This window comes from Ursus maritimus, unplaced genomic scaffold (genome assembly GCF_017311325.1).
Source record: "Ursus maritimus isolate PB19 unplaced genomic scaffold, ASM1731132v1 scaffold_4, whole genome shotgun sequence".
NCBI lineage: Eukaryota > Metazoa > Chordata > Mammalia > Carnivora > Ursidae > Ursus > Ursus maritimus.
The window spans coordinates 12464333-12491692 of record NW_024426552.1 but is presented as its reverse complement, the minus strand read 5'-3'; the positions used below and the strand labels follow the sequence as shown (position 1 = coordinate 12491692).

Sequence of the window (27360 nt, the reverse complement as noted above, 5' to 3'; positions counted from 1 at the left end):
GAGGGGCATCCTCGAGCTTCGCTGGAAAGCCTGGGCTCCTGCTTTGCAGCTCTGTTTGTTTTGGACTTTTACCAAGGAGCAGCGGGGTGGAAAGATCTACGTGGGGGCTGAGATGTCAGGCACAGCCCCCTGGCCTTTCTCCTAACCAAACAGCTCCGATAAGTGGGCAGGCCTTGAGCCCGGAGACCTACAGACACACTTGGATGACTTTACAGAAATCAGTTGGCCCATCCCTCCGAGGGCTCGGACCAGCTCCGGATGCGCCGCGGACATGGCCAACCAGACCAACGCCTCCACCCCGTACGACAGCTACGAGGACTACCTGGACTACTTGGACCTCATTCCCGTGGATGAGAGGAAGCTGAAAGCCAACAAATGTGAGTTCTGTACGGGGGAGCCGGCCCGGCAGAGGCTGGGGGGTGGCCCAGAAGACAAACTCACCTCCTACTCCAACGGGTGTCAAAGATGAGCCCAAACTTGACCCGATACGCGGAGGCAGAAGTAAACAGGAGTAAAATGGTATCTGTTATCCTCTGTAACTGGCTTGAAACTAACCTCCGAAGAAACTCAGACACTTGGGGAGCAGAATATGCTTTTAAGATAGATTTCCTTATAGAGTTTGATTTGTCCGGGGTTCCGATAAGCTAGGGGGATTTCTTAGAGTTGTCCATTTCGCGTTCTCTCTTGCTCCATGCAGATCTGGAAGAGGTTATTGCGCCCACCCCTAAGATAAATGACTTCCTAATTTCTATGAAAATACCAACTGATTTTAATCTTCATGGTCTCAGGAAGGACCACGGGAACAAACCAACATCCTTTTGCTCATCTCTCTCTCAGTCTTTCTCTCTTGGGTAAGCTGGTACTATGTGAACGATCTTCTCTGATTATTCCAGCTACTCAGTCAAGAGAACAAGTTAGCTGAGGAAATGAGTATGAAAAACAAAACAAAACAAAATCAGAGTCCTGGTATTGGGGACCCATCTTCTGCTAGCCCCACATCTTGGGCTCCTTGGGTATTTCGTGTCCTACAATCACAAAATCTGTCAAAAAGTAAGTCACTAGAAGGAACAGGATGTTTTTACATGAAAAGCAAGAGAACCTGGTCACACACCAGCTCTACACTGAAATCTATTTGGATGTTATCGCTAATAAAGAGCAGATCCCTGGCAGAGCCCTTGGAGAAAGCCATCTAGAATGTCTTTTTAGGAAGGGTTCCTGTTTCCAGTTTCCCTTACACCTTGCAGAAGCCCAGGTACCCATCCATGTTTGCTGAGGACTTATTGTGGCCCCAGCAAGGCGCCAAAGCTTTTGGGGGGGACGATAGGTTTGGTGTGTGTTTTCTGCTGCAAGGTATATACGCGTGAAATTAAAATGCGGATTTTTGCACATACATATAGGACTAGGGAGAAAGTGGCAGGGTTGAAATAAAAGCCCACTCATTCATATCGTCAGAGGTTCAGGACTTCAGGTTAGGTATAGATCTGGACAAAACGTAGATTTGGTTTTTTGTTTTCGTTATTTTGTGGTTTTGTTTTCAAAATGTAGACTTGTATTCAGGAAAGCCTTTTTTAAATTAACATGAATTAAGTGAAATTCTGTGTTGGCTTCAGACACTCCCATCCTTCTGTGCGCCAGACACCCCAGTTGGTCACCCCCTGGGCTCCAAAGCTCTCTCCCCTGTTTCGCGTGCAGATATTTTTTGCAACTTTAAAACCTTCGAATCTGCAGTCTCAGCCTCTGCCCCATGCCATCACCCACAAACAACTTCCAATTCTGGGAAAAGGGGCTGATGTTCTCTGAGCTGTGTGTGAGGTTTGAAAAAAATAAATGTTCTTTCTCGCACACGTGAACTAGAGATAAAAGTTATACGTAACTAACGAATCACTGAACGCTACATCAAAAACTAATGACGTACTATACAGTGGCTCACTGAACGTAACAAAACAATAAATTAAAAAAATTAAAAATAGGGGCGCCTGGGTGGCACAGCGGTTAAGCATCTGCCTTCGGCTCAGGGCGTGATCCCGGCGTTCTGGGATCGAGCCCCACATCAGGCTCCTCCGCTATGAGCCTGCTTCTTCCTCTCCCACTCCCCCTGCTTGTGTTCCCTCTCTCGCTGGCTGTCTCTATCGCTGTCGAATAAATAATTAAATCTTTTAAAAAAAAATTAAAAATAAATAAATAAAGTCCATAGCATGGTGGGTATCCAAACAAGGGCAAATAAGAAACTCCTCCCCAAACTGCCCAGTGCTGTAAAGACCATCTCCCTGAGGACACTATTTCAGGGGGAGCCCAGTCTCTGGGTCCCCCCAGACACCCTAGATGTCAGGAGCCTTTGACACCCACAGAGAGAGCTACTCCTTCTAGCTTTCTCTATTTCTGGTGTATCTCAGTCCTTAGGCATTCTCTAAATTTAATTTCCACTTTCTCTGGAAAAGAAGTTTGGGGCTAGACAAAAATGCTCTGCCAGGCTGTTTATGTCCTGGGTGGGAAGTTGTCTAGCTTGTTCTAGAGGGCCAGCTGGGAGGCAGTGACACACTGATTAGAGGCCAGGCACGTGGACTCCCGAGCCGGCTGGAGCTCCCATCTGAGCTCTGTCACTTTACTAGCTCTGCGACGTTGGGCCAATCAGTACTAAGCCCAGGCCGGATTCAAGAGGAGGGAATTAGAACCCATCTTGCAATGAGAAAGGTGAATTGCTTTGCAGTTCAAAGCAGTCTTTAATTCACCACAAATACGAAAAATACAGCAGTTGGGAAAATAAAACAAGAAGGATAGCGAGGTAGAGCTGGGGCCCAATGAGGAATTGCACCCTTGACTAGGGTGGTGGGAGGAGGTCTCCCCACGGTGACCTGTGAGCAGGTGAGAGATCAAGCCTGGAGGATGGCTCTGGAAGGAGCTTTCCAGGCAGCGGGAGCACCAAGCACCAAGGCTCTGAGCCTGCCGTATTCTAGCCATTCAAACATGAAAACATTGATATTCAGAGTGTCCGGGTACGAAGTCAAGAAATTAGTATTACCATATGCCGCGGATGGGATGAAAATTGGATTCACCATTTTGGTGAGTTGTCAAGGGCCACAAAAGTTGAAGATGCTGAGAGGGCATAATCCAGGCATCCCTCTCCCAGTGAACACTTGTGCGCGTCCACAAGGATACGTGTATTTCAATGTCCACTGCAGCACTGTTTGTGATAGTCAGAAATTGGAAGTGACATCATATCCACAGGAGGCGGGATAAAGGAGTTACGATGGTATTACTATCGCCAGTAACACAGAGTGGTGATAATGCATGAACCAGATCTGCGTGTGTTGAGATGAGCAAATTGCTAAAGTATCATGAAGGTAAAAAGCAACGGGCAGAATTATGCGTCCTGCAGAATTAACTGATGTTCATTATTAATGATCATATTGATTAAAATGACATCTCCTTAAATTCAAATGAATTTGTTATAATTAATGATGCAGTTAATTTATGTTATAAATTTGTAAACACAAAAATACATATGTTCTTTGCTATGGGGGTGCTCACACACAAGAAAATATAATGGCATACATTAATTTTAGGATTGTGGCTTCCCTTGGAGGGGAAGGGCTGGGGGGATGGGGAGGGTTCCAAACTTATCTGTAATTGTTTCATATCCTTTTTTAAAAAAAGGATCTGAAGCAAATATTTGGTGGATACATATTCTGTATTTTTCTATATATTTAGAACATTTTATAATTCAAGTTTTTAAAATGTGTGTATTTATTTATTTTAGAGAGAGAGAGAGCACGTGTGTGCATGAGTGGGGGAGGGGCAGAGGGCGAGAGAGAATCTCAAGCAGACTCCCTGGCTGAGCATGGAGCCCCACACGGGGCTCGATCCCAGGACCCTGAGACCATGACCTGATTGGAAACCAAGAGTCGGATGCTTAATCCACTAAGCCACCCAGCCGCCCCTAAAATATATTTTTTAAAGGTTGATATGCTCTCTTAGTAAAAGATTCAGACAGGAAATGATTTCACTCTACTATTCAGAAACAGTCAGTGTTAGCATTTTGGTGCCTGGCTGACCAGGGTTTCTCTGTACCTTTACACCCCTATGCACACAGACACACATGCACACACACACACACACACCTGGGTGCACACACAAAAGGACTCCTAGTCCACATGCTGACTATATTAACCTCTGAGGGGAAACTGAGAACTCCCCTGAGTTACCGCTCTCCTCTCTGGGCCTGTCGGTGACTGTATCAGGCAGGGCCCAGCTGGTGGCAAGTGGTCATTCTCTCCCGTGGAGGGACAAGCTCAGCTGGGAGGGTGGGGACAAGGACCCTGAGCCTGCTGGAGGTGGGTGACAATAACTCCATGTTCTGGGCAGTTCGGCAGAATTGTAAACACTTAGTTCATTTTGACAGAGACCCTCTTTTTCTTAAACTGGGAGAGATATACATATATTTTGTTAAAGTGGCCTGAACTGACTAGACGTTACCTCCCCTAAGTGGAATGATACACTGTGTGACCTCTTGTGACTATTTGTCACACTTAGTCTTCAATGGGACAAGGATCCTCTTGAGAAGTGGGCCATTTTGCCAATTCACAGAGCCGTGTGGCAGAAAGAAATACATGGCAGGTAGCCAAGCCCACAAAAATGGCCTTGAGATTGCTCATCTCCTCACCTCAGAAACAGACCCTCACGGTGTGGTGACTCTATCCGTCAGAGTTCTCCAGAAAAACCACACCAGTAGGCCGTATGTTGACACGGACAAGAGGAGACTGATGATAGGGGTCGGTTGACGCAGTGATGGAGGCTGGCAAGTCCCGCCATCTGCCTTCTGAAAGCGGGAACCCAGAACGCCAGTGGTAATTCAGTCCAAGTCCAAAGGCCTTAGAACTCCAGGAGCCGATGGTTGAAGTCCCAGGGTCCAAAGGCCCAAGGACCTGTGTCCGAACACAGGCGAAGACAGATGTTCCCGTTCAAGGAGAAAGTGCAAACTTTGCCCTTCTTTTGCCTTTCGATTCCACTTGAGCCCCCAGTGGATTGGCCGATGCCCACCCACGCCGGTGAGGGCGGATCTCCTTACTCAGTCTACTGAATCAATGCTCATCATTTCCAGAAGCACCCTCACAGACACATCCAGGAATCATGTTTTACCAGCTGTGTGGGATCCCTGAGCTTAGTCAACTTGGAACATAAAATTAACCATCACGATATGTCAACCAAGCTGGTCACCAGAAGAGGACCATTAGTGGTGTGGAGGGAACATGGACTCCCCCAAGGTTGGGAACAGTAGCCCCAGCGGGACGTCCAGAGACCTGGTCACCAGAGTGATGGGTGGGCACAGAGGAACCGGCAGGGGAGCCCAGCGTGGGGCATCCACTCATTATTTTGTCAAAATGCTGTCATGTTTCCTCATAGCTCATCAGCCCAGCCTGGAAGAGTGTATCTTCAACACCACCTCTCCCCTTCTACCGGCTTCCCCCTTTTTGTCTAAAACACACCCGGACCTGCATCCCCACTGCCCTCTTGGACCATCAGCCAAAGCCTCTCCCACCTCTGGTTGCCGAACTTCTCAAAGTTGTGCCCACTTTCCCTTCTCTGGTCCCCTGCATCCACCATCATCTGAAACTGCCCCTTCAGAAAAATCAACCTGCAGGCTCACCTCCTTCGTCCCCCTGGTTTCTGTGTCTCTCCATCTTCTCCTCCATTTCTCTCAACCTCTTTCTTCTTTNCCTAGCTACATTCTCCTTAGGGTCACCAACCCCCCAGGTTTGCTCAGGACTGTTACATGGATGCATCCTGGGGAACTGAGGCGCCTCAGATGGTCATCTTAACTCCCCTCTTCCCCCTCCAGTCCCACGTACATAGGAATAAAGCTGCTACTATCCCAGATCATAGAAATCAGGAAAAGGCTCCTACTCTGAGAACACAGTTAATTACAACCCATCCAGGCGGAATTCCTTGACTAGTGCACAACCTGTGTAACTCTTCATGGCGTCCCTGCATGGGAGGGACTCCAGAAACAACCACATGCCCATTGCACTGTTCCCTGCCTTCGCCATCTCCAAAAAGTATAAGCTCCCTTTTCCTCTTGGTAGTTCCTCTGAAATTTGGTGTTGTCAATTTAGTTTTTCATCTGTCTCAACAAGCCCCACTTCCACACCATACCAGAAACACACCATACCTGTCCTACCTTCTTGCTTTTGCTCACAATTAATGCAACCAGCAAAATTTTGTAGCTATCCATGATAGGCCAGGCATTGCACTGGCAGCTGGAGACACAAATCCCAAAAGACTAAATCCCTATCCCTGATTTTTCTGAAGAATGATTTTATTTTATGACCATTATTATCTATTTTATGATGATGCTGTATTTCCACGTAGGTTACAGACATCACAACCTCCCTCCACCAAAACTCAGAAAATGGTAACAAGTAAGAATATAACACTGTGTCTAAGCATTTCAGTAACGATGTCTCAGTGTCATCTAACACTCTGCCTACATTCGACTTTTCCTATTTCCAGTAAGGTGGCAGATACGGATCATTAATAAGCTGTTATGTGATTCATGGTGTTAGGCTGGACATTTGCAGACGTTGCCGGCAGAGCGCAGAGAGGGAAGACGCAGGGAAGGCTTCACAGGGAACGTGGGCTAAACTGAGTCCGGAGGCCCACAGGGACTCCGCCTGATCAACAGAGGGCCAGCATGGGGGGGAAACGGGTTACACTCGATCCTAGGCAGGAGCTGCTTCCGGGAAGCGTGACATGGAGGGTGTTTGGGGGAAGAGTGACATGGGGGCCAGATTCTTGCCGGTCAGCCTTGGAGGATTCATGGGAGCTGCAGGGAGTCATTTAAAATTGTAAGCAGAGAAGAGACAAGGTCCAATTTGCTTGCCAAGAATATCCCTCTGGCGAATCTATAAATTTGAGGTTTGAGTGGGTGGTAAGTGACACCGAGGCAGGAAACAGCCACATGCTGGGCCTGGAAACACACAGTTGCCAAGCTCTCTACCCTCAGGAGTTCACAGTCTGGGAAGGAGGGGCCAGCATAAACAAATGAGCATGTTTGGTGTTGCAGCCATGGGAATAAAAGTGTGGGGGGGTCCTGGGGCACAGAGAAGCCAAGTGATTTTCCCCAGGTCACCCAGTAAAATATTTGCAGAGCTGGGACTTCAATTCCAGGCTCTGATCCCTGAGGACTCTTTCCAGGACACTTGACATGTTTAGTGGGCAGAGTCTGACTGGACGGGATGAATGGCAGAGCAGGAACCTTCCTCTGTCTTGCTCCCTCTGTCTGCAGCTCCCGAGTAGCGCCTGGCGCCGTCTCTGCACAATGAATAGATAAACGGATGTGAGGTAGGCAGCTCTTGCACAGCCCATTAATTTTCACGATGGCTATCTGTGTCAGTTACCGATTTATTGCCTTCAAAATATGCTCCGTGACAAACGACTCCTTTGAAGTGAGCAAGAGTTCAGCTTTCTCAGGACAGGGCTCTGGGCGCTGCGGGCACTGTAGGAGGGCTGGGCTGGGGGTCGGCAGGGGGCGTGTGAGGACATGTGGGACAGTCTGTCACCAGCCCAGAATGCAGTCCCTCTGAGAACTTGTGGTCTCACGTGGCAATAACCTCTCTGCAGCCATCTCGACCTGGGACCTGAAGCCCCCAGGCATTCTGTGGCCCACAGGGGGCAGGAGTCGCAAGCCCCTGACAGGGGGACCCCCTACAAGCTGTTGGTCATTTGCACCCCACTCTAGAGGGTTGTCTATGGTTTTTTCAGCAGCTCTAGACTAGCTCAGGCCTGGCTGAACCAGCCAACATCTCTGCTATCCAATGGCCAAACCACATCTCCATGGAGGTCTGAATCTCTCCCAACTGTGTCCTTCCTTGGTGTGATGCGCTGGACTGTGTCCCCCCCCCTCCCCAATTCCTATATTGAAGTCCTAACCTCCAGTACTTAAGCATGGGACTGTATTTGGAGAAGGGGTCTTTAAAGAGGTGATTAAGTTATACTGAGGTCATAAGGGTGAGTCCCAATCCAGTATGACCAGTGTGCTTAGAGGAGGAGATTAGGACACAGACACATACAGAGGGAAGACCACGTGAGGCCACAGGGAGAGGACAGCCATCTACAAGCCAAGGAGAGAGGCCTCAGGAAGAACCAACCCTGTGGAAACCTTGATCTTGGACTTCCAGCCTCCAGAATTGTGAGAAAATAAATTTCCGCTCTTTAAGCCACTGTCTTCATCTCTTCAGGCTGATAGAACAAAATACCATAGACTGGGTGGCTTATAAACGACAAAAATTGGGCGCCTGGGTGGCTCAGGCGGTGAAGTGTCTGCCTTTGGCTCAGGTCATGATCCCAGGGTGCCGGGATCGAGCCCCACGTCAAGCTCCCTGCTCAGCGGGGAGCCTGCTTCTCCCTCTCCCTCTGCCGCTCTGCCTGCTTGTGCTCTCTCTCTCTGTCAAATAAATAAAGTCTTTAAAAATAATAAATAAAATAAACAAAAAAAGTGTATTTCTCACAGCTGTGCAGGCTGGGAAGTCTAACGTGAAGGTGTGAGCACGGGGGCGGTTGGCTGAGGGGCCTTCTCCGGCTTCGGAGCTGCGACCTTCTTGCTGCGTCCTCACAGGGGGAGAGAGGGGGGAGCTCTCTGGAGCTGCCCTTATAAAGGCCTTCGGCTCATTCACGGGGGCTCCACCCTATGACTTCAGCAGCTCCCAGAGGCCCCATGGCCGGATACCATCCCACTGGGCATTAGGACTGGACAGATGAATTGAAGGGAGCACGAAGGTTCTGACGTAGTGCAGCCTGAGCGAAGGAGCACACCTGGGTCCCCTCCCTCAGCCCCAGGGCACCTCATGACGTTTCCTTATATCTTGTAGCTACTCTTTTATCCTAGTGGATACGTTTTCATCAGTCAATAATTAGACTTCCTGTTTGCACTCCTGTGTGATCTGGAGCAGGCCTCATGCTTACTCTTAAATTAAAAAAAAAAAAAATGTCTACCAGTCAGTCTCGTTAGCAAAAGCGAATGTCTAATCCTGTGAGATAAATTTCAAAAATGTTTAAAAACAAACCACCTTCGGGGCACCTGGGGGGGCTCAGACGGTGAAGCGGCTGCCTTCAGCTCAGGTCATGATCCCGGGGTCCTGGGATCGAGCCCCGCGTCGGGCTCCCTGCTCAGCCGGGAGTCTGCTTCTCCCTCTCCCTCTGCCCCTCCCCCTGCTCCTGCGCCCTCTCAAATAAATAAATAAAATCTTTAAAAAAATAAAATAAAGACAAACCACCTTCAAAGTTCATTCAAAGTGAGCACTCGCTCTCTCCCTGGCTCAGGACTGGGGTGCTCCCTCCTTCCTCGCTCTGCCGGCTCCTTTCTCCCAGGCCACCCGCCCCATCCTGGTTTGGGGGCACCTCTTCGCTGGAACACCAGGGATGGAATGAGGGGAGGGGCAGGGAGGACAGCCGCGTTTGTCAGAGAGGAGGGCGGCCAGGACGGCAGCAGACACCTGCCCAGGTGGCCACGGAGGGCGAAGACACTGTCCATGTGCCCCAGCAGTGTCCGCTACCAGGGGGCCTGCTGCCTGACCCCAGAACTCGGCTCCTGTCGATCTCGCCTGGCCTCCTCACATCAGCACCGGGCAACGGGGCTCCTCTGTGGGTTCTCTGAGATGGCGGTCACCCGCTCAGATGACCTGTCTGTGGGAAAGTGACTTTCCTCCCTGGCTGTGGTTACTTCTTGGCTAAACTCTTGCACTGGCCTCTTCCCTGGCTGCCCTGCCCCCAGCTTGGACTGGCTCTGGTCTAGGCGGGGGTGTCCTCTTCCCCGGGGGCAGCAAGTCAAGCCGGCTCCTTCTCTTCTGGCGGGAGCTTTGTGGGATCCCCCACCAGAGGGGATGCTCCTTCCACTCTGCTGATGCTGATTGCCCAGCCTCTCGCTTTCAGGATTTTCTAGAGCACTCCTCAGACTCCAGTCTGCTGTGTCCCACTAACCGCAGAGGACACGTGCAGAGCGCCCTCGAGTGGCCCTTTGCCGCTCCAGGGGAGGGCAGGGAGCCAACTACCCTCTCACACATACAGTGAAGGCCGTGGGAGACTATCTACCGTCTCTAAAGAAAATCCCTTGGAGGGAAGTGTCCCCCAAACCAGATTTTAAGTAGTCAACACCTATCTTAGTCTACTCAGGCTGCTGTAACAAAATATCATAGACAGGGAGCTTCAGACATTCATTTCTCACATTTCTAGAGCCTGTAAGTCCTAGATCAAGGGGCCAGCAGATTTGCTGTCTGGTGAGGACTTGTTTCCTGCTGTGTGGACAGCCACTTTCTTGCTATGCGCTCACAGGGACTTTCTTCCAGGCCTGTGAAGAGAGAGCCTGGGGGGAGACGCAGCAGGAGGTGGGGGGGGGAGAGGGAAGTAAGGAGTGGGGGAAAGAGAGGGAAAGGCAGAGAGGGAGAGGGAGAGAGAGTTTCTTCCTTATCTTAGAAGGACACTAATCCCATCATGGGGCCCCACCCCTGTGATCTCTTCTAAACCTAATTACCACTCAAAGTCCACACTAATCAGTGTGGAGATTAGGGCTTCTGCATTGGGAGGCCAGGGGGAGCTAGTCAACCCACAGCATCGCCTTTCTGTAGAGGCCACTATGGTCATCTGTCTCCCCTGGAGATTTCAGATAGGATCTGGCTGTACACGTTTTTGTTTTTTTTAAAGATTTTATTTATTTATTTGAGAGAGAGAACACAGGGTGGGGGAGCAGAAGGAGAGAGAAGGAGAGAGAGGGAGAGAGAAGCAGACTCCCCACTGAGCAGGAAGCCTGACTTGGGGCTCGATCCCAGGACCTGGAGATCATGACCTGAGCCGAAGGTGCTTAACCCACTGAGCCACCCAGGCGCCCCTGGCTATATGCTATTTTGTACTTCGCTTTTATTGACTTGACAATATTTTGCTTTCTTGTGTTGTTAAATATTCTTTCACAAAAATCTTGTAAATAACAGCATGGTGTTCTAGAAACTTGCATTTTTGAACATACGGAACGCTTCCCGGATTTTGCTAGTACAAGCAGTGGACTTGGGGAGAAAAAAGCTTCTGTTGCGTATCAAATAAAGATAATCTTGCCTACTTTTGTCCACAGTATTTGAATTCAAAGAAATTTACTAAAAAACAAACAGGGGCACTTGGGTGGCTCAGTCAGTGAAGCATCTGCCTTCGGCTCAGGTCATGATCTCAGGGTCCTGGGATCGAGCCCTGCGTCAGGCTCCTCGCTCAGCAGTGAGTCTGTTTCTCCCTCTCCCCCTGTGCTCTCTCTCTTACTATCTAGTAAATAAGTAAAATCTTTAAAAAGAACAAACAACCCCCCCCCAAATGCAAAAACAGAAATCTCCACCATCCACACCCTGTGCTACTGTTATCACTGTGTCATTTTTGTTTTCTGTAATGATCAGCAAAAGGCAGTGTCGGGTGGTCTCGGGGATGCTCTGTTACCTGGCTTTGAAGGTCAGGTAAGCATGAGGCCAGAGGGGGATGGACAGAGGTCACACTGCAGAAAGCAGGTGAGCTTCTCTGCTGACAAATGCACCTTTCTCTCCTCCCCAGTTCCTCTGGGTTGGATTTCGGACTCAGTCGAACAGATCAGAGAGATTCACCTCCCAGTTCAGGGCAGAGGTACACACCAAAGGTAGAAAGATGCTGGGAATGGAGCCAGGAGCCAGGGATGCTTTAAGGTAAGACAAAGGCAAAGCTTCTGGAAGGTCACCTGGGGTGGCTGGTTGAAATGTGGAAGACCAGGCTGGGTTCGACTCTTGTGACAACTAGAGAAGGAGGAAAACAGAAGGAAAAATAGCCAGGCTCGTGCGTTCACCTAACAAGCAGGAGGGATTTTAAGATTTTTGTGTTCATGCTCATACCCTGGAATTTATTCCATCATGGAGGGACAGATCATTGGAAACATCCAGGGACTGATACACATGTTTTGTGGAGCACTCAGTGCTGACTCGAAGGTTCTGGGTTGCTCTTTCCCAGGGCTGGCTTGAAATCTGGTGTGACTTTGTTGCAGGGACTTCACAAAGATTTTTTACCCTTGTGATTTTCAGATGTGATTTCTGTTTCAGGGAAAGGTTAAGAATCTCCCTAACACTGTCAAAAAGGTGGGAAAATGCAAATCTGTTTCCTGAGGCTCTGCCTGAACGAATTATGTGATTGCTTTTCTATCTGCCCCCTTTCCAGAGGCTAAGCTTAGGGGAACACAGTCCCATATACCAATGTTACAGCAGCAATACATATTATTCTAAGGCAAAGAATCTCTAGCTACAGCTCTGATGCTCCCTTGCAGGTGGACTGATTTCCTTTGGGTAGTGCCTGGCTTTCAAGCTGTATTATTTATTTCTCAGGTCAATATGTCTTCTTCCTTTAATCATGGCTTAGGAAAAATTTGTCATAGCCTATGTCGACTTCACTGATGTACTGGCTCTGGCAGCTTCAATTATAAGGCGGTCTGTTCCTCTGCTGCTCCCACAGCTGGGCGAGGAAGAACAGAAACACACCGCTCACCCATCTCTTCTAACACAAGGCAGAGAACTCAGTGAAAAGATTGAGCGAAAGACCTCCATGTAACTCTTTTCTCGCATGAGAGCAATCAATTTCATGTTACAACTTTAACCAAGATTTCTAAGTCTTCAGCAAACGGTCAGCCCTATGAATAGGACATTGGCGGTGAAAGTGATTTTTAAAAAAGATATGAGACTGTTTACCTCGGAACAAATTTCCCCTTGAGGTAGCCCCAGCTAGAGGTGCTACACGTGAATGATTCCATTATTGCTCAGAACTGCTTGGCTGGGACTCTTCTTTTGGAACTGACTTTGGTAGTGACAGCATATTCTATGGGACATCTACAGTGATAAACTACGTATCTCTTTCGAGGGTGGATTTGCTTTTGGTGAAATAGTTAAGCATCACCCATAAACCAATCAGGTGAACGGAAGGGATGACTGAGCTGATTGGTACTGCCTGGGTGTTGAAAATAAAATATGATTTTACAAAGTAGCAAAAATGGTGTGTGCATATGTGTGTGTGTGTCCTTGGTGGTAATTCCAAAAGAATTTATAAATGTTTATGAATCTTTGGTAAATGTTCATAAATGCCTAATCAAGATATGTATTTTAGGAAAATTTCTATGACTATGATAGAGGATGATTATTGTGAAAGTCAGCATGCATTTGGTTTTGTGAGTTTCGGTACCCTCATTTAAAAAGTCAGCTCTTTTTACTGATTCGGTGAAGAAGATTGGTTACAGTTAGCAGAGTACCAGATGAAAGAGAGGTTGGTTTCTCTCTCACACAGAAGTCTGCAAGACCTGGGGCTGGGTCTGCTCCCTGAACTCCTCAGAAGCCAGCTTCCTTTCAGCTACTTCCTCTGCCAACCCCCCGGACATGTCCCTCAACCTCACGCTCCAAACCTTGCTCCAGCCATCACATCCACGTTCCCACCAGCAAAACGGAATACGGAAATACGAAGGGACACAAGGTTATTAGAAATCTAGCAGTCTCTGCAGGGGGATTCCTAATAGCTGTCCCGTTAAGAGCCCCACTCACATCTCATTGGCCAGAACCTTGTCACATGACCATATCTAGCTGAAGGGGAGTCTGGGAAATGTAGTCTTTATCCCAGGCAGCAAGAGTCAGGGCTTCTATTACTATGAAAGCACCTGTGAGCAAACATTACGATTCACAAAGAGCAGTCTATACCACAATTACCTGTACTCATATCTCACATTTCAGTGGAGCTTGAAGGACACAGTGATACCACTTGCCCAATACCCTCTTAACAGAAAAAATAATTTTAGTTCTATTTATATATCATTTCATAACCATTAAACAAGGAACTGTGCCATGTGCATTATATCTACATACTATTTTATTTAATCCACCTAGCAGTCTATCTAATACATACCATCATCCCCTTTTAACCAATTTAGAGATGTAAAAATCTCAGATTGCCTGAGATCCCATGGCTAGAAAATGGCCAAGTCAGAATTTGAATTCAACACCACCTAGGTGGTGAGCCTAGGCCCTTAACCTGGTTGTTGTTCCCCAAGAAGGGCAAAATCTTGGAATTAATCTCCTATCAGGACTCTGGGACCCAAATGTTAGTAGCATTTGGAGGAAGGCTAGAACAGGTTTAGCAGTTCACAAAATTGAACAAAACTGAGGGCCTGGTATGAGTAGGGAGTATTTGGGTCAGATTAATTTCTCAGCTCTAAGGTAGCATGAGAAATCCCCCAGTGTGAACCCCACCATGCCATCAGAGCCTCTTCTTGCCAATCGATTGTGGATGCCTAACTCCCCTCATTCTGCCAGTATGGACCTGGAAAGGAACGAAGGAAGGAAGGGAGGGAAGAGGGGAGAAGAGAAAAAGGAAGTAAATGAGGAAGGGGAGGGGAAAGGAAGGAAGGAGAGGGGAAGAGGAGGGGGATGGGAGGGTAGGAAGTAGAGGCAGAGGAGAGGAAAGTTCTCCACAGCTGGACCAGTTTCCTTGTCAAGCCAGCCTGGTGCTCCTTGTTGTAAAAACAAGCCCAGGGATGTTAAACATTTCCAGCACTGGGGAATGACATCTTTTGCCATGGAACGAAATGTTCTCTCCAAACACTTAGACTGAGTCTTCAATAGGAAGAGGAAAAAGAACCCTATGTTTTTTTGGCCATCTTTTATAACAGAACATAAGGAAAGAGAATTTAGTACAGGAAATGGCCAGTGGCTACTGATCGCCTTTTTGGTCCGAAAACAATTCAAATTTCAGTTCTCTGGAGACACTGTGTTCTGTGAAAGGTGTTGCTTCATTTCTCGCTCAGTATGTGGGGATAATTGACCAAGGGCTAAGCAGACACATGTGAGCCCAGGGGAAGGGGCGGGGGCGTCTCAGCTGCTGAACTTCTGAAGCTGTTTTCTTAGAGGTGCTGACAGAGCCTCTCTGGGTGCCGAAGATCTCAAACCCTGTATGACTTTTATGAACAGGGAGAGCAGTGGTGTCTGCCTCAATCTAACACATCCTTACAGAATAAAACCAAAACTTCTGAAAGCATTTATATTCCCACTTCAAGGGTTATAAGACGCATTGTGACCGGCCGGTGGAACCGAAGCAGGTGTTCTAGAATAATGGGTGGTGAGCAGTCAGGGAATGCGGAGAACTTCAGAGGCTCCTTGCCAGGACAGATGTAATGACCTCATTCCCTATTTCCCAGGAGCCCATACACCCCCTAAAAGTGGTCAGCGTTCTGGGGCACCACCATCCGTTTCTCAGCTCTGTGACAGAGAGGAGAGAGGATGTGGGAGCCAGCCTGGGGGTCTTTGTTGTCCTTGTCTTTCTGGAGCGTGGAGGCCAAGTTGCTGATGCTTCATTACAAGGTAGTGGGGACTCTGATTTCTTCAGCAAGCACTCCTTCTCTTCCTTGTAACTGTTTGTGGTGCTGTCAAGGTCTAAGATGAACTCTCACTGGCCTTCAGTTTCTCTTTCCCCCCGTATCGGGTCATGGAGAGTAGAGGTGGCACCCTTTACTCAAGTGCCATTATTTACCCCCAAGGCCTTCACTTCCGGCTCTATGCAGATGATGCACAAATCTCTAACACCTCATTCATTCATTCATTCATTCATTCATTCATTCATTCATTCATTCATTCAATTTGTTGGTGTCCTCATTTGCTTACCCATTCATAAACCTCTTTTTGTTTAACGGAACAAGACACAAGGCCGGGCAGGCTTATCCCCGGAAGTAGGAAGTACTACGGGAGCGCAGAGGAGGATGTGGGGGGGAGCGTGCAGGACAGACACGGCAGCCATTTCCGCTGGGCTAGTGTGCCCCTGCTCAATCCTTCACAGCCCCTGGCAGCACCTGGCTTGAGTGGGAGCTTAAGAAATTCCTGTGGGGTAATCACCCTTCAGTAGCCTCCTTTGCTCACACACGTAGGTGCCTAGCACGTCCCGCTGGGGGCTTCTGGGCTCGGGGGCATGAGTGTGTCTGGGATAAGATAGCCACACACACTAATTACAAGCCTGGTGCGCTGTGCCCATAGCCATCGTTGACCACCAAGAAATACCACGGTATTGCAACAGTGGCTTGCAACTTGCAGAATGTTCCTGATCTGGAGCCGGGGGTGGGGGGGAACAGCACCTCCTGGCCTGCCAGGTTCTACCCAGGGCCCCAAAGAGACTAACGATGATTTTTAGTTTCCCTGCCCCTTCAGCCTCTGGCCACGAATACAGGGCTGGCTGCACAGGTGATCTCTCCTGTCACTGCTCCCCCAGCTGGGCGCGTGTCCCTGAAAGAAAGGGGTCAGGGAGGCCTCGGTTAAAAACTCTGCCTTGCCCTCCACGGGAACGTTCCAGCACCCTAGTCTAGCCCACCTCCTCCTAAATCTCTGTCTTGGAGTCTCTGAGTCTGCCCCTGATGGAGCAGTCGCCAAAGACCCCTGCTACCCTCACAGGGGAGGGGAGGTTGGCTCTCACACAAGCTGCCCACAGCCCTTCTCCCTCTGAAGAAGGGGAAGGAGGGGAGCAGCAGCTGAAAAAGGCAAATCCATGGGGTGCCAACCAATTTCATCCACTGTTTTTTTTCCCTCAGCAATCCCCCTAACTGACCCTGCCGCTAGTTGCTCTGGGGAAAAGTCCCTTCCCTGCTGCCCTGGTCCTTCCCCAGGTTATTGTTGGTGGAAAACTCTTCCCACTGGTCGCTGCTGAGAGGCTGGAAGAGGGGAGAACGCCTCTCTTCAGGGCCCTATTTCCCCTGGCCGCGGGCTTCTGTGGCGTCACGCTGACGTTGAGATGCACCCCCCCCCCCCCCACAGATTTGATTGTCATCACCTTCTGGGTGAGCCTGGCATTCTTCGTCATGCTTCTCTTCCTCATCCTGCTCTACATGTCCTGGTCAGGCTCCTCACAGGTGAGGTGAGTACGCAGGGTGCCGATGCAGGTAAGTCACGGGGAGAAACAGCGAGTGACCGCAGGCACACGCCGTGGAATATTATTCAGTCACAAAAAGGAATGAATCCCCAATTCCCGCTCTGACACAGATGCATTTCCAAGACGCTGTGCTAAGTGAAAGACGCTAGACACAAAAGGCCCTATATTGTCGGATTCCACGGATAGGAAACATCTAGAATAAATAAAACTCTAGAGAGACAGAAAGCAGATTAGTGCTTGCTAATGGGGCCAGGACTTGTTCAGATGACAAAAATATTCTAAAGCAGATTGTGTTGATGGTTGCACGACTTTGTGAATATATTGAAGATCTTTGAATTTTCCATTTTAAACGGGTGAACTTTGCTGTGTATAAAATACATCTCAATTAAGCTCTTAGAGAAAATAAATCCAAAATGACGCCACATGGCAGTTAGGTCTTGCCAAACGACTCACCAGGAAAAGGGGACCCAAACGTAGGCATCAATGACCACCATCTGTTATTGAATACCTACTGTGTGCCTTAGTAGCTAAATTGGCGGTAAAATCTAGGAGCTCCAAGCAGTAATTAGCTAGTAATTAACCTAGCTCATTAGAGGTTAATTCTCCTGTGCTAGACAATTGGCCCACCACATCCAATCCCCTCCCTCTAGCTTAATCTGCCCCCCCAACAGCTACTGCTGTCCTAAAGACTGTCCTAGATGGGGACCCTAGACTACCTTTCTCTCTGCCTTAGCTGATGGGACCAGAGGTGGGCAACTGACCCAAGAGGGCCTGCCCAGCGCTGGCCAAAGCCCCTTGAACCGCGTGACCTGACAGAAATGCTAGGGCCAGGTAGCGCTGAGTGGTGCAGGAGGAAGACTGGGGCTGGATGCCATCAGGGACCAAGCAGTTTTGGGGAGTGGAAACCACGAGTCAGCATAGGAAGCTGGCAGCAGAGAGTGGAGCAGAGCTGTTCTGGGAAGACCTGCACAGCTGCGCATGCCCAGATCTATCTCAAGGGGGCTCTGTCTCCCTGCTTCCACCCTGCCCTGCCCACAGTGGCTCCCAAGTCACTTCTGGTTCCCTTTGGGCACCCGGGGAGTCAGGGGCCAGCTTTTGAGCAATGAAGAAATCCATTCTTTTTTTCTAGTTTTAAGAACTCATATTGAATTTAAGCAGATTTATATCCCAAGAGGCATCTGGGGGTAAATGAACGCACTCTTCTGAGGGGACTTGTAGCCAGTCCTGTGCTGGGGACAGTTCGCAAGAACGGTCGGTTACCCTCCCGGGGGAAAGCTCCCAGGTCCGGTGGGCACACAGGGGGCCGTGGCTGAGTTGTCTTGCATGCCTTTCAGGGCTACCATTTTACAGGGCAAATGGAAGATGCTGTTTGCCCTGACACCAAAGAAAGCACTCTCCAGACATTTTAACGGGCGTGGGATGCTCAGGGGAGCCAAATGGTCTTACTGTAAGATTTGGGAAGGAGATGCTGAGTTGCTCCCTGAGGTGTTGCTCTTTCTATGCTTAAAAATAAAAAAACTATGCTAGCATCATCTGAAAGGAGGGCTCTGCTCTATTGGGCTCCCTTCCTGATCCTCTTCATTCATGTTAGAATTATAACGAGTTGAAACGAGTTCTGAGACTAGTTCTCTACCAATCCATCACCTCGTTATCCTGATGACAGCTAAGAGGCAATGTTGGTCCCACTTCACCGATGAAATGGAAGGCAGGCGGGACGTGGTGGGCCGGCTCACGCCAGGCGGCTGTGCCCACTGCCCCCGGCACCTCACGCTCAGGAAAGGCGTCCAGAGTACGGGTTTCTAGCTAAGATACAAGCTTGGCTGGAGGCACAGATATAGGAGCTAAATACTCAAACAGGTGGATGGATGGAAGGTCACCTTGCCTGCTCCCCATCATACATGGATGTGAGGGAGAAGTGACCTTGGAGGGAATGACCGAGAGTCAAGGTCACCATCAAGCACTGCCTATTATCTTCCATTTCTCCACAGTGGTGACCTTTGTAAGCTGGGCTGACCCTCCCCCAGGGTCTGCTCCCTTAGCCGAGGTGCTCTTACCCTGTGATGCCTTCTCTGTGGGTTTTGGGCAGGCAGGACAGTGCAACAGGAAAGCATCCGGTGGGTTCTCTGGCCAGCTTTGATGCCTGCTTCCCATCTGCTCTGTCTGCAGGAACAACGCCCAGCACCACCCACCAAGCCCCTCGAGTCACAGCCTCCCCCTCTCCCTCTGCATCTGGAGACACCCCACAGGCTCCTCTGAGCTTGGGAAGAGAACCGGGCAGCAGAGCACGCAGCCCTGAGCAGCAGCTGCGGCCACGAGCCCCTCCATCCTTGCCCCAATCTGCCCCCCAGACCACCTTGCTCTCCTCCAGGAACTGGCCTCGGATGACGACCCCCACCGCATCAGCTGACATCAGGAACAGGCGGGGCAAGCTTCCCCCTGGAGACAGAACCTCTCTGAGCACACTGGTGAACTCAAACCGACCTGGACACACAAGTGCCTTGGCAAAGCCTGCTTACGTGCAGCAGGAAGGGCACCTAGGCCAAGCTGTACTCCAAGAGGGGCACGAGTATGCATTATCCAGGGCGTGCGGTACCCCCAGCACAGGGAAGCAGCCCTCGATGGTACTGATTTCCAGTGCATTTTACCTGCAGACTTACTTCTTATGTTCACTTTGGGAAGGGTAGAAAATAAAACATACATGAATTAATTTTCAAAAATATTTGCTTACTAATCTTTACTGGACCACTTCTTAGCTTCAACTATTACTGCTGAAATATAGTTGGTTTTTTTTTTTTAAGATTTATTTGAGAGAAAGAGACAGAGCGTGTGCATGTGTGGTGGAGAGGGCAGAGAGAGAGGGAGACAAGTAGACTCCCCGCTGAGTGGGGAGCCCCATCTCGGGGTTCCATCCCAGGACTGAAACCAAGTCTGACGCTTCACTGACTGAGCCACCCAGGCACCCCATATTGCTGTAATATTTATCAACCCTGAGTTCTAGGTGGATCTGAACCTTCTTTAGGACACCCAGGGAGGGCCTGTGACGTTCCTACCCATCCTCCACTGTCACCCGCTGTTACCAAGACAGGGCAGTGCAGGCCCTCCTAGCCCCACTGACTGCGGTCAAGGGACCCAACTCACACTTCCGACCTCCCCAAAGCCTTCAAAAGACAGAGCCCAAGGGGAGAGGGTCTGCACTGGAATGCTGTCACAGGACTTCTCTGAGCTGGCAGGATGGGTCCCATCTGGCTGATGTTATAGAACCTCTGGTCTGAGTCCTCTGAAGGGTCTAGTCCTCTAGCGCCCAAAAGCCTGGCCCTGGCAGAGAGAGCCTGGAAGTACAAAGCCCACAGAACCCATCCCACCCCAGGTGGACTGACAAATCCCCCAAATGGGGGTAGGCTCGGCCTCACCTGACTCAGGGGCGGTGGGTTAGAAAGGGAGACGAGGCAAGGGAGACTGAAGAGCTTCAGAGACTCAGAAAAAGGGCGAGAAAGAACACGTGGACTTTCCTACTTGAATCTAAACGCAAAATTCTGATTTAGGAATTGTCTCAAAACACACTGTGTTGCAGGTGTTTGGGATAGGGGGGAGGTGAGGCAGCCACTCCCTGCTTTCTAGACAATGAGCCCAAATGTGGTAAGGGGACTGGAGACAGACAAGCATTCCTCTTATCCTGGTTAAAAATCCTAAATCATGAAAAAACACCAGAACCGAGTCTAAGGAACACTGCAGGAATAGAAAAGTGTCCCCGACGGACAGGGAAGGCCGCTGTGAGGTCCTGTGACGATGGCCAAGCAGTGCCCCCCTCCCCCACCCGGGGCCACGCCGTGCGGGAGGGACGTGGGCACATGAGGAGCTCTACGTGCACAGGCCAGCGTTCTCCTGAGGTTTGTCAGCTGCGGCACCAATGAACACAGGAACCTTAAAAGTCAAATCCTGACCTCTAAAATGCAGGTTTCTGTGAAATAAAATGGTCTGTTAATACCCATTAAGCAAAACACAAAAGCCTAACAAAAACAGACATTTATTAACAAGTTATAAAATCCCAAACTCCCTCTTTGAGACAATTAAAAAAAAATACAGGCTTTCTTTTGCAAAGCAGAGGTCAAATCAATTTTATACTGTAAGGATTCAGGGTAACACCCTTTTACTTATGAAAATAATTAAAACTGGCAGGAGCTCATTCACTCAAAAAGTTATAGAAAGCTTTGTAAGACTTCTCATGGAAAGAAAAGCTGAAACATCTCTCTTTACACTCTTTTATCTGATGTCTTATATTCTCGGACAGCTTGGCTTTCACATGCACAAATCTCTTAAGCGCTCAGAAGGGTCACCTCAACTTGAGGTGTACTCTCTGAAGAGCGGCGAGGCCGAGGGGAAGGGTCTTACTACCGATGTGAACACCGAACGGGCTTGCAGCCCAGGAGGCCCCACGCCCACTACAGCTCTGACCACGCTGTGCCCACAGTCCCTTGAGCGTCGTCCTTATTGGTGAATTAAATAAGCCAACTTTGCTTGTCAGGAAACAGAGTTAACACAGACAGAACTTGTCATTATATAAGGCTTGCATGGAAACCCTTGACTCAACCAAACTTCTAGAACCTGGTGCCAGAAGGCGTCAGATGGCAGGGCGTCCAGCGTCAGGGACCGAGGCGGCAATGTCCTTGCAGAGGATGACGATGGCCTCATCACTCAGCGTGTCCTCTGTGGCATCGCAGATCATCTGCACATGGGTTAAGAGGGTGTCCGGCCGCTGAGCCCCCAGCCAGACGTCCTTAATGTACAGGGACACCAGGAACGCTGCAGTGGCTGGGGAAGAGATAGACAATATCATTAGGACACAAAGCTACTTTGTTGGAAAACCAGTCACCCCCACTCCCTACGCCTGGGGACAAAGAGCTTTGCTCAGTGCCCAAATGAACTGTGGCAAAAGGAGGGAGCATGTGTCCCAGACACATTAATTTGGCCTTTAACTTCGGTGTTAATCTTTTTTTATTTTTAAATTTATCTTTTTGGGGTGCCTGGGTGTCTCAGTTGTTAAGCATCTGCCTTCGTCTCAGGGCATGATCCCAGGGTCTTGGGACTGAGCCCCGCATCAGGCTCCCTGCTCCGCTGGGAAACCTGCTTCTTCCTCTCCCACTCCCCCTGCTTGTGTTCCCTCCTCTCTCGCTGGCTGTCTCTGTCAAATAAATAAAATCTTTAAAAAAAAATTATCTTTTTATTTGGTCAATGTGTGTGGAATGTAAAGAAAGCTACGACAAGCCAAGTTTCTTCTTGGTTCTGACCACCCGTGCTGAGAGCCAGAATTGAGGTCTGTGAAGAGGTTCCAAGATCACTTCACATCATTTCCTCAATGGCATGGGGGAGGTGACAGGGTTTCCCAGGCCCAGACTCAACTTCCCCACAGCAGCCAGATGAGAGAAGAGGTCACCCACCGCCCAGGGGAGCTCACCTGCCCAGGCTGCTGGCCATCCCCCCTTCCTGCTCCCCTTCCATCCCTGGAGGTGGAGGAGGCCACACGCACATGGTCACAGCCCCCCTCTGCTCTCTTACAGCCTTTTAAATTAAGCCTTTGCTGCTCGTTCGTTCTTCTTTCCTGCATGTAAGCCTTCACTGAGCACCTGCTAAATGCCAAGCGCGTGATGGCGTGCGTGCATGCGTGCGTGCCTGCGCATATATATGCAAGTCCACACGGGCACGCGCACCTGCAGCCGCGCGGACGTCCGAACGCGGAGACGGAACCCTTCACTGAGTGACGGCGGAGACGCAGGAAAGCCGCCGCCCCGCAGTGGTTCCGAGGGGGGCGCCTCTCTCCACTGCGCACACGGTCGTCACGGGGCTTTTACCCGAGAGCAAAGGCAAAGGGCTCCTCTCCCTTCACGTTCAGGCCGACAGCAAACTATGATCCCCGGCCCTTCGGCTCGGCCACATGACACTTCAGCAACGATACCGACGGGCTCCCAGAACCAGCCTCACCTCGCGTGGCTTCGTCCTCCTCCTGCAGAGACAAGCGGCAGAGGCTCTGGACCGCCGGGAGGCAAGGGCTGGGCGCCGGGCCCCGGGCCGCCGCCAGCCGCAGCAGGACCTCGTTGGACAGGCAGGCCACGCTCTGCGCGGGCCCCGCCAGCTCCTCGGCGCTGCAGACCCGGCTGTACAGCCTGAAGATGCTACTCCTCGCGGCGCTGTCCCCGAGCAGCTCGCTCACGACCGCCGGCTGGGGCAGCATGTGGCTCTTCAGCCAGCCCAGGAGTCCCGAAGTCTGTGCCCTGCTCAGCGGGCGCTCCGCCGCCGACCGCAGCACCCAGCTGACCACCAGCGACGCGGTGGCACACGCCAGGCCTGGCGCATCGCCCTCAGGGGTGGTCCCGTCCGCGGGCGCCTGAGCCCGTTCTGGGCTGGGGAACGCTGGCCCCCAGTGGATCAGTATGGACCTCAGGAGGCCCCTGCATGTCTCCACGGCGGCCGCCTGCTGCTCAGGGCCAGCCGTCTCCTCCGCCTCCCCAGGCCTGCTCCTCCGGCCCCGCGGGCCCCTGGCTCGGGCTGGCACGACGGGCTTGCTCTTGTCCTTGAGCATCTCTGTCACACACACACAAGACGCAGTGAGACTGATGCCCCGCTCTCCCACACAGATCCGGGGGCGGGGAGTCATGCGGGGGGAGGGAGAGGCAGAGGAGGGCAGCTTACGGTCCCGAGCGCCGGCCCCGGCTCAGCTCCCAAAGCACATGCTCCTGAACCTGGAGCACAGCGAGAGCTCCCCACTGGACTGTGACAGTCACCGCTGCTCTTATGATGGACCCCTTCCATCCTCACCACAACCAAGGCCACCCGCTACCCCTCACAGCGAGCACGGCAGTGGCAGAGCTGAGCTCAAAGCCAGGTCTCCCCAAGGAGGGAGGACACGCCCTGTTTCTAAGCCTCGTCAGCGCTGGCAATGCTGTCAGAGAGGGGAAGTGTCGGCTGCTCTGTGGGGGAAGTGAGCACAGTTTGGGGAGCACCAGACAGTGGGGTCCTGACACTCACTCAGTAGCTCCTTAACTTGGTATTTCTCAATGGCCGCTCTCAGGTCCTCCTGGAGCTTAGCGTCTCTCTCGAGGAGGCTCCATTTGTGCAGGAGGATGAGGACATCCTTGGTGGACAGCACTGTCTCGTTCACGGTGAAGCGGTTCATGTCCTTGAAGGCCTGCATGACGGTGGCCCGGTACTTGAGCACAGAGTCGAGGGCCCCGAAGAAGCTGGTCAGCTGGGCGGAGGCCAAGGTCGGCCTGTTGGAAGCCAACGTCACAGACTGAGCAAGAGCTGCCTCCTCATCCCACAGCCCAGGACCGTGGTGGCTCGGCAATGCCACAGATCCCGAGGGGCCAATGATCCACACGTGACCCCAGTGTCCCTTCACAACAGACACTCGGGTCCATGCGACACATGGAGCCCAGCACAAAGAACAGGGAAAAGCAAGCTGCTCCAGGGGAGGCACACTGGGGACCGGAGTCTCCCCTCCATGTTGCAGGCACAGAAAACTCTTGGAGACCATGGCTCACTGGGAGAGCGAGGTGGAGAGAGCGTGAGGGTCTGGGCGTGAGCCGCCCAACCAAACACCACACGACGGCCGACTCCCCGTGCCTCACGGCCTCCCAGACTGCGCCCCATCCACGGCCAAACCCGACGGTGGGCACCTGCAGGACATCCACTCTGAACTCGAGGGAATTTAAAATTCAATATCATCTGCTCCACACAATTTTAATTATTTCAAATAGTAATCGGTTCTCAAACACCAGCGTGTCTTTCGACAACCCCAGAATAAGAAACGGGTCTGTCGGCACTGACTTCACAGTTTAATTCAGAACAAGGAAAGACCCAATGCCCTGTGCTTTATCAAGAAAGTTTTCACTCTGAGATTACACGCCATGTGCCATCAACCTTCTGCTTCCAGTTAGCACAGTACCTCTGCTCCCAAGTCAGAGCTCTGAGCGCACCGGCTGTATTTTCCCCAAGACAGTGGGATCTGGGGACGAGTCAGCTCTCTGAGGAACCGAGGAGCATTACTCCAAGGGGCCAGGCGAAAATACTGACATTTTCAAGAAGATCCTCAGGTCAGCGAGTCCGTGCAGGCCCTCGAGGGCAGAGGCAAGTCTAGGAACACCCTGACTTTCTTAGCTTTAAGGTCATGGAAAAGATGTTCTTTCTACAAAACATCACTTTGAGTGGTTGGATCAAATCGTCAAGCTGTCTGCCCGCCCCAAATGATCCGCTGTGACGCGTGCTGGGTTTCTAGAGTGCCAGGTTTGCAGGGTCCTGACAGGGGCCTCCTAAAGTTGAAGCCGTGAAGAGGAAGCAGCTACGACAGGGTTTTCTGACGTCACCCCCAATGGACAGCAGCCCTCGGGCCCAGAGCCAGCCTGTGGAGCCGTGACTGTGGGGACTGCTGAGAGGGGACGTCCACAGGTGACCCACACCAGTGGCCACGCCTGGCGGGGATAGGCTTACCTCAGGTGCCTCGTGAGTACAATGAGAACATACAGGAACTCATTGACCAAGTGCAGGGCAAGCAGCTTCGGAGGCTCCTGGGACCCTGGCTGGCAGGAAGGCTGGCCCTCCGACGCCACTCCTTTGTCCCCCAGGTTGGTCACCCACAGTGTGTGTAGCAAGGAGATGATGTTGGACAGCAGCTGGGTCTCCAGAAACCTGCAACCAAGTACGGGACGCTCACTGCCACGTCCTCCCCTTTCAGTGACGTTGGCTGGAGCAGGGGTGGGTGGAGCCATAGGACAGACTCTGCCCGCAGCGGCGGCACCCGGCAGTGGGTGGCAGGCTGGCCACTCTCCCAGCAATTCCACCTGCTCACGCCCACCACAGCCCCTAAAGGTCAGCATCCAACTCAAAACGGGGAGCCTGCCACGCAAAGGAGGCATCAGCACAGGGGGGCCCCGATTATCTTCTCTAGCTGGACGACCCCCTGAAGTCCCAACTAGAGAGTATGGATTCTACTGCCTGTTTCCAGTCAACACTAAAGCCAGCAGTAGACGCCATGGCCTCCACCCCACTCTCTTCCCACCCGACACGTCTCACACACGAGATGCTTACTTGCTCTCAAGGATGTGCAAAATCCATGTTAAAAGGCTATAGTCCCGTAGGATCTCATAGGCGGACTGGGCATCCCGGGCAGCGTTCTGTAGAATTTCCAGAATCCAATTCTGTAAACCCAAACTAAGAGTTACTCCTCAGTATGAACACCAAGTTTACCTGACCAAAGGAACAAGTTAAACTANACGACGGGATGTGAGGTTTCCGGGCGGCGGGTGCAGACGAAGCTTGCTTCGCTAAGTCTGTAAGCGTGGTGGCCGTGCCGGCCAGACACACAGACCCCACAGCGACTGCCCGGCCCCGGGGGTGCCCACTCCTGCGAGCCCATCCTAAGGAACCAACCCACGGGCACAGAGTCGTGGCTCAGAAACCACACGGCCCAGATGTGAGGCTGGGAGAGGATGTGGACCCGTTCTTCGCCCAAACAGTGGGTGGCCCATTTTGTCCCTTCGGTTTTACCACCTGGAAAGGAAGATATAAAAATGGGACTGCCCCTCGAACAGTGAATTGGGTGTTTTAGAATTCTCGTGTCATAAATAATAAAAAACTACCAACCACATTCAGTTTATTCCAACGTGTTTCTTACTTCTAACCTGCTCCTATTTACCCGCATGTTATATACTATCAGATATGAAAGCTGACGGGGTTAGAAATTCATCCAAATACCGAAAGCTTTACCTAGTTACTCCTTCCAACCACTCTTGGCATTTAGAACAGTCACACACGAGCTCTTGGTTGAGGGCATTCCCTTGTTGGCTCTGAGACCACTGGTTTTGACTCCTGACTCGTTTCCTAGCTGAGTTTTGAGAATCTACACCTTCTGTGCATTTAGGGACATTCTAGTGGCTCGAAACTGTCTCTGTGAAAGCACCCCTGTCACTTACAGGGGTCATCTGTCACAATTACTGGTTAGTTCCTCCCTCTGCACAGGCCTTACTATCGGGCCAGGGCGCAGCAAAGGGGCCACGACGAACGGCATGTCACCCGAGGACAGATGGCAGCGAGTGCCAGCCCACAGCCTGCATACGTGCAGGCAACACAAAAGGTACTCATGGGATCTCATTTTCCCTCGTGGAAAGTCAGCTTAATGTCAGATTAGCCGGTTGGTCATGTCCAGGCTGGGATTAAAATTCACAAGGCTTTGACTTGTAAGTAAACCTTCAGACAAAGGGGGGGTGTCCTGGGTGGCTCAGCGTCCGACTCTTGGTTTTGGCTCAGGTCATGATCTCAAGGTCGTGAGATCGAGTCCTGCATCGGGCTCTGTGCTGAGTGGGGAGTCTGCTTGAGATTCTCTCTCCTTCTCGCTCTGCCCCTCCCCTGCTCATCCCCCCCCCCCCCCCCCCACCAACACCT

At 51.0% G+C, this 27360-nt stretch overlaps 2 protein-coding genes across 2 annotated transcripts in view; one reads left to right on the top strand and one right to left on the bottom strand.

Moving 5' to 3' along the window:
• Nucleotides 1-162: 162 nt before the first annotated feature.
• On the top strand, nt 163-19336 carry LOC121100445 (melanocortin 2 receptor accessory protein). The gene is made up of 3 exons (XM_040621662.1): nt 163-377; nt 16815-16909; nt 19298-19336. The coding sequence occupies exons 1-3, from the start codon at nt 272-274 to the stop codon at nt 19334-19336; spliced, it is 240 nt and encodes a 79-aa protein (XP_040477596.1). The 5' UTR covers nt 163-271.
• Nucleotides 19337-20937: 1601 nt separating this feature from the next.
• Nucleotides 20938-27360, bottom strand: part of URB1 (URB1 ribosome biogenesis homolog) — a 67682-nt gene continuing 61259 nt past the window's right edge. The window contains exons 35-39 of the mRNA XM_040621034.1: nt 26008-26117; nt 25411-25608; nt 23950-24191; nt 22906-23505; nt 20938-21738 (exon numbers count right to left, since the gene is read on the bottom strand). Of these exons, the coding sequence (XP_040476968.1) occupies nt 21548-21738; nt 22906-23505; nt 23950-24191; nt 25411-25608; nt 26008-26117 (1341 nt within the window). The 3' untranslated portion in view covers nt 20938-21547. The remainder of the gene's footprint in view (nt 21739-22905; nt 23506-23949; nt 24192-25410; nt 25609-26007; nt 26118-27360) is intronic.